This window comes from Pinus tabuliformis, chromosome X, assembly GCF_031772625.1.
Source record: "Pinus tabuliformis cultivar Carrire ecotype Pingquan chromosome X, CPIR1, whole genome shotgun sequence".
In the NCBI taxonomy this organism is placed as follows: domain Eukaryota; kingdom Viridiplantae; phylum Streptophyta; class Pinopsida; order Pinales; family Pinaceae; genus Pinus; species Pinus tabuliformis.
Genome location: NC_142308.1, coordinates 452,638,964 through 452,649,702, shown reverse-complemented (window position 1 = coordinate 452,649,702; position 10,739 = coordinate 452,638,964). Strand labels below are relative to the sequence as shown.

Sequence of the window (10,739 nt, the reverse complement as noted above, 5' to 3'; positions counted from 1 at the left end):
TGATGCAAATTACGATACAAAAATAGAAGCAAAAAATGGCACAAAACAGGAAGCAAAAAATGATGCAAAAATAGATGCAAAAAATGGCACTAAACTAGAAGCAAAACTTGTTGTAAAACCAAATGCAAATCTTGGTGCAAAATATGATGCAAAATTTGGCGTAAAAAAAGATGAAAAATTTTGGCGCAAAAAAGGACGCTTTAAAAATTGTACAATAGAGCCAGATTTAGCACCAGTGTGATCATCCCAATGTAGAGAAAAATACACTAAAATCTGGTGCTAAATCTGGCGTAAATTGCCTGTTTTTTTGTAGTGTATAGAGAGGCATGCATCATAGTCTTCAGCAAACACACAAAGTAATAGTATTCAACAGCCAATATTTATGTAGCTATTCATCAATTAATACTCACTAAGTACATCATGTCCCCATCTATGGAGGCCATCCACCCATCCCCATCCCTCATGGGTCTGAATCCCATCCATTCTACGAAATGGAAATCCAGCTTCCCCTTTACCAGAGGTGCATCATATGATCATCCATATCGTTGTCTTCATTTGATATTGATGATCATCCAGACTTCGTGGCATGCACGTTATATGCCCATCCATTCCCCACACCAATTGATATTGATTGCATGGAATGTCCTCATACAAATGATATGATATACGACGTGGATTGTTGATAAATAGTGTATACAAAATGAAGTACGAGGTGGATTTGTACACATTAATACCATGTTATTTGAATTTGAAAACCTGCCCAAATGATTCAAATTCGAAGTTTAAGCTTGTAAAGCCACCATGTCTATGCTTCACTTGAAGAAATCAAACACAATTCGGGAGTTTCAGATGTTGGTTTGTAAAGGGCAAGGATTTTGGTGTTGAAATTGGAGCTAGTAGAGCAGGTGGAAGTGCAGGTGTGCACCCTAGTGGAGTAACAGGTGGTGGAGGAGCAAATAGTGGTTGTGGCATAGGTGGTGGCAAAGTCAATGGCAGTGGTTTCTGGGGGAAGGAATTGGAGGCAGAGCTAATGGCGAACACAGCCTAGGTGGGGGACATTGCAGTTGTCTTGGTGGAGGAACAAGTGGCAATGGTGGCCTCGTTGGTGGAGCAAGTGGCGATGGTGGCTTAAGTGGGGGTCGGTGTGGGCGGAGGAATTGGGGATGGAGTTGGAGGAGGTGCTCACGGTGGATCAATTGCAGGTGTTAATGAAGCATATGGCTATGGAGCAAGAAGAGGACCCCGTTATATGCTTCTATTATCTAAAACAGAGATTGAGTCTGCATAACGAATGGCAAGGTTTGTTCAGAGAATTCTGGCATGTCCAAAAACCATTGTTTCTCATGAAAGTGAACCATCTCTGTTGATTCCCACGAATAATTGAACCTTGTCTACTGATTCAGGTGTAAGTGGGCACCTCCGCTAAAAACAAACCCTTTAACTGTCATATCAAAGGATGTTATGCCAAGCGTTCTTTCACCGTTCTCAACAGCTCTAGAAGCGTCAATGTAGAGGTATGTTTTACCTAAATTATTGTTCTAATGTATTGCATATCTAGACTATTTTGGGGTGTATTAATTCAAGGCCCTGAAAATACTTATGACTTTGCATATCCAGACTATTTTGGGGTTTAATAATTCAAGGCCATGAAAATAATTATGACTTTGTAGGGTAAACCAAAGTGGGTGAGATGTGATCAAATTAAAACTTGGGGTAGATGTGTTTAATGTGGTAGTGCAACCTCGTTGTGAACAATCCTTTGTGTAGTGATTGATTATCATTCTAGATCAAGTGATTCCATCCGATTGATTTGACGTTATCAATTCCATGGAATACCAAAATGGGAATGAATGGAGCTAATATATTTCAATTTATCCTCCTTTTTTGGTATTGAAAATTTCCAAATTCAACCTAAGAGGAATGTGTTTAAGATCTCCCTCTCTTGGTATTGGAATTTTTGAATTCCACTAACGTAGTACTAAAGAAGATAATCCTACCATGTCCCCATATGCAACAATTATTGAATAACATGTGACATAGGGCTCTTGGTGACTTGCTTTGTGCAAGTCAATAGTGTCATTTACTTTACCTTTACTTTAGACAGGGACACCGTTAGACTCTAGTAAACATAACCCTACAACCAAAACAACATTATAATTTTAAATTTAGAGAAACGAGTACGAAAATTGAGGTTTTATTAAAATTAAAATCCCGACTTTAGAGAAATCAATATGGAGCTATCCTAATGGAACAAAGTCAATAACCTTGACAATAGATGTATTATGTGCATCTTCTATTTAGGTGGAACTAATACAAAGGAAGGAGCAACAACCCATGCCAATTCTACTAGTCAGATATATAACGTACAATGATTTACAAAACTATGGCTCATTTGTTAACTTTGTTTACAAGTTGAAGTGTAAGAGGAATCAAGATGTATCATTAGTGCCTTCTTTATGTTTGATAATACAAGCCTTAGAGGCCTAGCCATGAACATTGAAAAGAGGCCATTAGATATAAAGTACCATACATTCACATAATAAGCTAAATTGGTCTAGATAACTTGAAGAAGCAAGGAACACATTGGATATTAAGGCAATATGCAAAGGAATATAATTAGTCAATTCAAGATAGTAACAATACAATTCTTCTATAGTACACATAAGAGGAAGTCAAATTAGAAAAAATTTGTATATACCTTAAGATAGTATATAACTTCCCTTATAAGAATAATAAACCTAAACTATTATTAGCATAAGAAGATAGAAAAGTAAGTATAATAGAGAGAAAAATAACTTTGTAGGTTCCATCCCAATATTAGTAATACTAGTAGTATAAGATGTTCAAGGAAAATCATTTGTTAATCATTGTGCGTTAGATATCTGACTAGTAGAATTGACACGGGTCATTGCTCCTTCCTTTGTATTTGTTCCACCTAAATAGAAGATGCACATAATACATCTATTGTCAAGTTTATTGACTTTGTTCCATCATGATAGCTCCATATTGATTTCTCTAAAGTCAGGACTATAATTTTTAATAAAACACAATTTTCGTACTCTTTTCTTTAAATTTGAAATTATAATGTTGTTTTTTTGGTGGTAGGGTTATGTTCACTGGAGTCTAACTGTGTCCTTGTCTAAAGTAAGGGTAAAATAAATGACACTATGCACCTTCACAATGCAAGTCAGCAAGAGCCCTATGTCACATGCTATTCAATAATTGTTGCATATGGGGAAATGGTGGGATTCTCTTCTTTAGTACTGTGTTAGTGGAATTCGAAAATTCCAATATCAAGAGAGGGAAATCTTAAACACATTCCTCTTAGGTTGAATTTGGCAAATTTCAATACCAAGAAAGGAGGAGAAACTGAAATATATTAGCTCCACTTGTTCCCATTCTGGAATGCCATGGAATCGACGACGTCAAATCAATCAGATGGAATCATTTGACCTAGAATGATAATCAATCGCTTCACAAAGGCTTGTTCATAACGAGGTTGCACTACCACATTAAACACATCTGCTCCAAGTTTTAATTTGATCAGATCTCACCCACTTTGGCTTACCCTGCAAAGTCATAATTATTTTCATGGCCTTGAATTAATAAACCCCAAAATAGTCTAGATATGCAAAGTCACAAGTATTTTCATGGCCTTGAATTAATACACCCAAAAATAGTCTGGATATGCAATACATTGGAGCAAGAATTTACGTAAAACAGACCTCTACAATGAAGCTTCTAGAGCTGTTGAGAATGGTGAAATAACGTTGGCATAACATCCTTTGATATGACGATTAAAGTGTTTTTTTAGCGAAGGCACCCACTTACACCTCTCCAAAACTATTTGTAGGAATTAGTGGAGAAGGTTCAATTATTCGTGAGAATCAACAGAGAAGGTTCACTTCTCACAAGAAACGATGGTTTTTGGACATGCCCAAATTCTCCAAACAAACCTTTCCATTCGTTATGTAGACTCAATCTTTATTTTAAATAACAAAAGCAGATAAGGGGGTCCTCTTCCTGCTCCACATCCATATCCTTCACTAACACCTGCAACTGATCCACCGTGAGCACCTCCTCCAACTTCATCCCCAATTCCTCTACCCACACCTCCACAGTGACCACCACTTAAGTCAACATCACCACTTGATCCACCATCGAGGCCATCGTCGCCACTTGTTCCTCCACCAAGACAACTGCCATGTCCCCCACCTAAGTCGCCTCTTCCATTAGCTCCGCCTCCCATTCCTTTCCCCAGAAACCACCGCCATCGGCTCTGCCGCCAACTCCACCACTTATGCCACCATCACTATTTTCTCCTCCACCACTTGTTACTCCACTAGGGCGCACAACTACTCTACCAGCTCCAATTCCAACACCAACATCCTTGCGCTTTACAAATCAATGTCCCAAACTCCCAAAATGTGTTTGATGTCTTCAAATGAAGCTTGGGTGGGGTGGGTTTACAAGCTCAAACTTCAAATTTGAATCTTTTGGGTGGGTTTTCAAATTCAAATAGCATGATATTAATGTGTACAAATCTACTTCATACGTCATTTCATATACATTATTTAACAACAATCCATGTCGTATATCGTATCATTTTGTATGAGGACATTTCATGCAATCAATATCAATTGGTGTGGGGAATGGATGCGAATATAACGTGCATGTTGTGGCATTTGGATGATCATCAATATCAAATGAAGACAGGGAGATGGATGATTATATGATGCACATCCGGAAAAGGGGAAGCCATATTTCCATTTCGTAGAATGGATGGGATGCAGACCCATGAGGGATGGGGATGGGTGGATGGCCTCCATAGATGGGGATTAGATGTACTTAGTGAGCATGAATGGATGAATAGCTTCACTAATATTGGTTGCACGCCATAGTATTCAAACTTCCATTTATTTTAGTAACTGTACAATTGCCATTGTGATGATATGGACATATATCCAATTTTGAAGAAGCACAACAAAGTGTCATTTTTGAGTTTTAAATTGTCTTAAATCTTTTCGTACTTTATTAAATTATCACGCTAGTGATCTCGCGAGTAAGACTATCAAACTTATCCATTCCCGGGATGATTAAGATGACAAGCAAAACACCAGAGCGTACAAAAAATTTCTTTTAGTAAAAATCTTAATATGATAGGTGTAAATGTATTAATGGAGGCAAGTACAATTTTGTGGTTACTTTAATGAAGGCTCTTGCTGCTATCTTGAAGTCCTATTCATTTGTGGTCGATAAGAGTTTACCATATTTTTATACCTGCTTATATTGTAATAATTTTATGGTTAAAATGCTTTGACTTTCAATTAGTTCTGAAAATTTTAAATAGATTTTATAAAGTCTATTAAAGTTTTGAAAAAAATAACTATTAAACTGAATATTTTGAAAATAAAAATTATTTTTTGAAATTTGAATTTCTATTTTCTTATTGGCTCATATAGATGAAATGACTAATTTTATGGGGTTATAAATATAATTTGTCAAAAATAAAAATGATTTTAAAAATTGAAAATCAAAAAAATTCTATATGCCACCAAGTGTCATAATAATACACACATCAAATCTTAATATTTATGAAAATTTCATTATTTATAAAAATAAAATAAAAAAATAGATCTACTTGGATTACTGGTTACTTTGAGCTGAGCTACTGCGCGCGATCGCTCGGCCCTGCAACCTGCGAGGTCCGCATTCCGCGGATCCAGAAAGTTGCGAGCGCGCCCGCTCCTGCTCCTTTCGATCACTGCGTGAAGGTCCGCCGAGGGCTCTTCCTCCTGGCTGCGGTCGGCTAGGGTTGGCCGCCGAAGGCACTAGCTTCTGGCTGCGGTCGGCTAGGGTTTGTGCTGGATCATCATGGAGGAACCAGATCCCCCCCAGGGGCCTTCCTCCCTTCCTCCACCTTCCGCTGCTGAGGCCTTCAGATCCTTGCTGGCCTCTCTGCCCAAGAAGAAAGCTGTGGAAGCCACCAAATTCGTGAAAAGACTAGAAGACATTCCAGAGATCGCTCTTCCTCCTAAAGGTCTGATTCAAGTAGCTTTATCTCTGGCGGATCGTGCTCTGGTTGGCCAGTTTACAGGTCTCTGGCCTTCCCCGAAATCAACAGAGAACTGGGTTGCTAGGAACTGGGCTCCACTGATAAAGAACAAGGTAACCTCTTACTTCCTCGGAAGAGGATATTTCTTGTTTGAATTTACTGATAAAGAGGATAAAGATCTCATCTTCAGAAACGGCCCTTATTTCATGGGCCCCCAAGGGTTGTATCTAAACAAATGGACGCCAGACTTCGATCCGGCGGTGGATGTGCCTTCTGCGGTCCCGGTGTGGGTAAGGCTCCCAAATCTTCCCGTCCACTGCTGGAATTGGGACTCTTTGAAGCATATCGGAAACGCCCTCGGGAAATTCATAGATAAGGCCAACAACAAAGATCAATACGACTGTGCCAGAATTTGTGTGGAGGTAGATCTGGAGGTCGGATTACCAGAGGCCATCAAAATAAGGGTAGGTCCGTGGACGCATGTCCAAAAATTAGATTATGAGCAGCTGCCATTCAAATGCCGGAAATGTCAAGTCTATGGCCACTTCGCCAGAGACTGCCCAACCAAAGGGGTTGAAGAAAAAGGGAAAGACGAGGGATGGAACCAGGCAAAAAGATCCAAAACTTCATTCAGGAAGAATGCAAACAATAATGCCAAAGTCCCCCAAGCGGGACCTCAGAATCCACCCTTGGAAAGCCAAGGGAACAAATTTGAGATCCTCGGTTCAGATATCATGACTACGCAAGAGACAGAAATCCCGAAAGTAGTCTCTCCGACCAAATCCATAAGTATACCAGAGAAATCCAAAGAGAAATTGTCAGAAGATGAAGAGGAAACTCAAGAGTCCGAGGAATCGGAGGAAGAAGGGGAGATAGGGGAATCACAGTCTACCCCCAGAAGATCTACGAGAGGCAGGATGTCAACAAAGGAAAAAAGAGACCAAGAGACATATAAAGACAAGCTACAGGGTAGCCAGCCAACGCTAGAGAAACTCCTAGCTAAAACCCCGAAGATGAAGAGGATCCAAACTCAGAGCTCCAAAGGGGCTCATCACAGCAAAAGTAAATGATGAAGATAGTCTCCTGGAACTGTAGGGGAATGGGCTCCAAAGCCAAGGAAGAAGCTATGAATAGTCTAATAAGACTGGAAGCCCCGGACATTCTTCTCATCCAGGAGACTAAATTGGAGGACTCAGTTTTCCTCCAAGCAAGCAAAAAATTTTGGAAAAAAGATGGAGCTAAAGCAACCTCTGCCCGTGGAGCATCAGGAGGTCTCGGGTCGCTATGGAATCCAAATAAGTTCTCTCTTATCTCTGAGTCCCTAAATACTCATTGGATTTTGTTAAAATTACAGCACTTAGAATCTAAGGAAACTATTTGCCTGGTAAATGTATACGCTCCTAACAATGCAGGTGAAAAAAAATCATGTTGGGATTCCATCAAAAGTTTGGCAGATCTAGAAAACTTGGAAAATATAATCATTGCCGGAGACCTGAACCTCACCCTCCTCTCGTCAGAAAAAAGAGGAGGCAGTATAGTTAGAGACCCGGCAAGAGAATCAGTAGATGACCTCATGCAGGATTGGGATCTGATAGATATCAAGCCGGTTATTGGCAAGTACACGTGGTCAAACAAAAGGGTTGGCCCGGGGCACATAGCGGCAAGACTGGACAGATTCTTGGTGCAAAGTTCCTTTCTGCTCCTTGGTTTAGAAGCCAGATCGCACATCCTCCACAGCAGCATATCAGATCATAAACCCATAAGTCTTGAACTGTTGACCCCTAAGGATCTGGGGCCTATTCCTTTCAGATTCAGCTCCCTGTGGATCAAAGAAAAGGATTTTATGGATAAGATCAGAGAGTGCTGGAAAAAGCCAGTCAATGGATCAACGTTTTTTGTGTGGGAAGAAAAACTCAGAAGAGTTAAAAGAATGCTAAAAAATTGGGCCAAGACCCTGCCAAATCCTGCAGCGGAAAGGAAAAAAAATCCAAAGTGAGTTAGAAAGACAACATCTGCACATTGAAACAACGGAAATCACTAAGGAAGAGTTAGAAAAGGAGGCCAAACTCCAACAAAGCTTTCACAAGGCCTGCCTAGCAGAGGAAGAATTCTGGAGGCTCAAGTCCAGAAGCCTCTGGCTCAAATCTGGAGATAGAAACACCTCATTCTTCCACAAACAAACCCAGGCCAGGAAAGGCCGTAACACCATCAGCGAAATAAAGGAAGATAACCACGTTTTGAAGGACTTTAACAACATAAAAAAAGCAGCTACTGATCATTTTGAACAGTTATATAGAGAGGAATCAGGAGCTGAAGTCAACGCTGACCTGTTGGATGCTATACCTAATATGATCTCCTCTAAAATGAACCAATCTCTTGAATCAAAAATCACGTTGAAGGAAGCTAAGGAATCCCTCTTCTCAATGGAACCGGACAAAGCCTCGGGGCCAGATGGTTTCACGCCCAGGTTTCTCCAGGTCTGCTGGTAGATTGTAGAGAATAATTTTTACAAAATGACACTGAAATATCAAGATTGCCAAAAGATAGGTGGCTGTACAAACTCAGCCTTCCTCGCCCTCATTCCTAAGGAGAAAGGAGCAAACTCCTTCAACAGATTTCGTCCAATTTCTCTATGCAATGTTGGGTACAAAGTCATAACTAAAGTGATAGCCAACAGGTTGAAAAGGATCCTCCCCAAAATTATCCCGGACAACCAAGGTGGATTTATCCATGGAAGGCAATTGGTGGACAATTTCGTGCTGGTCCAAGAGGTGATCCATTCCAGTCTTCACCGAAAGGAAAAAGGTATGGTCGTCAAACTAGATCTTGCAAATGCTTTTGATCGGGTTAGACATAGTTTCTTGTTTGATGTTTTGCAAAAAATGGGGTTCGGTCCAAGCTTTATCAAATGGATTAGAGCCTGCATCTCGGAGCCATGGATTGCCCCATTGGTGAATGGAAGGGCAGCTGACTTCTTCAAAGCCACTAGAGGGCTGAGACAGGGGTGCCCCCTGTCTCCACTCCTTTTTGTACTTCAGGCCGCTGTTCTCAGCTTCCATCTTCAACGAAAGCAACAAGATCAAGACATATCAGGCCTGTGCATAGCTAGAGGGGTCAAAAGAATCAATCACGCCCTCTTCGCGGATGACACTATCTTGCTGGGGGCTGCAACACCTCATTCAACATCCAAATTTAAAGAAGTTCTGGAAGAATATTGCAAGGCTTCGGGCAGTGTCCTAAACAACGCCAAATGTCACATCTACAGCTGGAATGTTCCTGCCTCAACTGCAAACTCCATTGCTCGCTGCCTGGGTTTTGCAATCTCTGTTTCTTGGTCGTCTTTCAAGTATCTGGGATTGCCCATCTTTCACTCAAGGGCGTTGAATAAAGACTGGCTGCCTCAGTTAGACAAATTTAAATTAAAATTGCAGTCCTGGGGGTCCTCCTGGTTAAATATAGCAGGGAAATCAGTTCTCATAAAATCAGTGCTCAGCAGCCTTCCCCTATTCAAATTCTCAGTTCTATTGGCACCTGTAGGAATCATAAAAAAAATGGAAGATCTAATCAGAACTTTCTTCTGGAAGGGAGGTAAACAAAATGAGAAAATAATTTCGTTGGTAAATTGGGATACAGTCATGAGACCTCTTCAGGAGGGGGGCTTGAATTTTAAGGATCTCAATGCCCAAAACTTAGCCATGGGAGCCAAAATAATTTGGAAAATCATAGCTCCAAATCCTGGCTGGGTGCAAATTGCGTTATGGAGAAAATACTTCAGAGGACCGAGAACAAGATGTCTGGAGCAGCCCAAGAATAAATTCAATTCGCCTTTCAGCAAGTTTATCAGCAAAACCAGTTCATTGATAAGGAACCATGCATACTGGATCCCAGGCAATGGAAAGCGCATACATATTTGGAATGATAGCATCCTTAATAGACCTCCGCTGGCAGAAACAATGAGCATGCCAGAACTGCAACGCTGGATGGCAGAAGCCAGCATAAACACGTTGTGGGATCTATCAACTTGGGAGGAAAATGCGTGGTTGGGGTGGAAGCAACTCGCAGTCCCTTCCTTTCTGTGCACTGACCTGAGCACTCTTATCATGAATTTGCATGGGATCGCTCCATCCCGAAAAACCAGTCAAGACGTGAGAGGCTGGGGAACGAGTCGATCAGGCTACTCTGTAGCTCAGGGCTACGCCAAACACCTCGAGAGGCCTCACGTTCCTCCCAACCCTGCTCCATGGATCGGCATTTGGAGAATACCTTCAATCCCCAAGGTGGACCACTTCTGCTGGCTCCTCTGCCATCAGAAAATTTTGACTGAAGACAGGCTACTGAAAAGGGGCTTCTATGGGCCGTCTAGATGCTCACTATGCAAGGAAAACTCTGAATCTGCTCTCCACATCATGATCGAATGCAGATTCACAACCTCTATATGGCAGGAGCTCCTAATCTCCTGGAATCATAAATTCGCCTTCCCAACAACAGTCCAGGATCTATTTGCGAGTTGGATGACCAAATACCCAGGCTACTCCCCAAAAAATAAAACAGTCAGGTCAGCTTGGAGTGCTTTACCAAAGTTCATCAGCTGGCAAGTTTGGCTGGAAAGGAACCGAAGAATTTTTCGCAATAAGGAACAGGATTTCAGGCTAGTGGCCAATGCAGCAAAATGTCAACTAGCTGA

General features: G+C 41.0%; 1 protein-coding gene across 1 annotated transcript; it reads left to right on the top strand.

Moving 5' to 3' along the window:
• Positions 1-5,874: 5,874 nt before the first annotated feature.
• Positions 5,875-8,544, top strand: LOC149140548 (uncharacterized). The gene is made up of 3 exons (XM_089451008.1): positions 5,875-6,168; positions 7,410-7,931; positions 8,026-8,544. Exons 1-3 carry the CDS (start codon positions 5,875-5,877, stop codon positions 8,542-8,544), a joined length of 1,335 nt encoding a protein of 444 aa, XP_089307134.1.
• The last annotated feature ends 2,195 nt before the right edge of the window (positions 8,545-10,739 follow it).

Excerpts from the sequence above, each read along its gene's own strand:
- LOC149140548 (XM_089451008.1), top strand. The coding sequence starts at position 5,875 with ATGGAGGAACCAGATCCCCCCCAGGGGCCTTCCTCCCTTCCTCCACCT. Across the intron at positions 6,169-7,409 it reads CTCCACTGATAAAGAACAAG|CACTTAGAATCTAAGGAAAC; the intron begins GTAACCTCTTAC and ends TTAAAATTACAG. Across the intron at positions 7,932-8,025 it reads GAGAGTGCTGGAAAAAGCCA|CGGAAAGGAAAAAAAATCCA; the intron begins GTCAATGGATCA and ends CAAATCCTGCAG.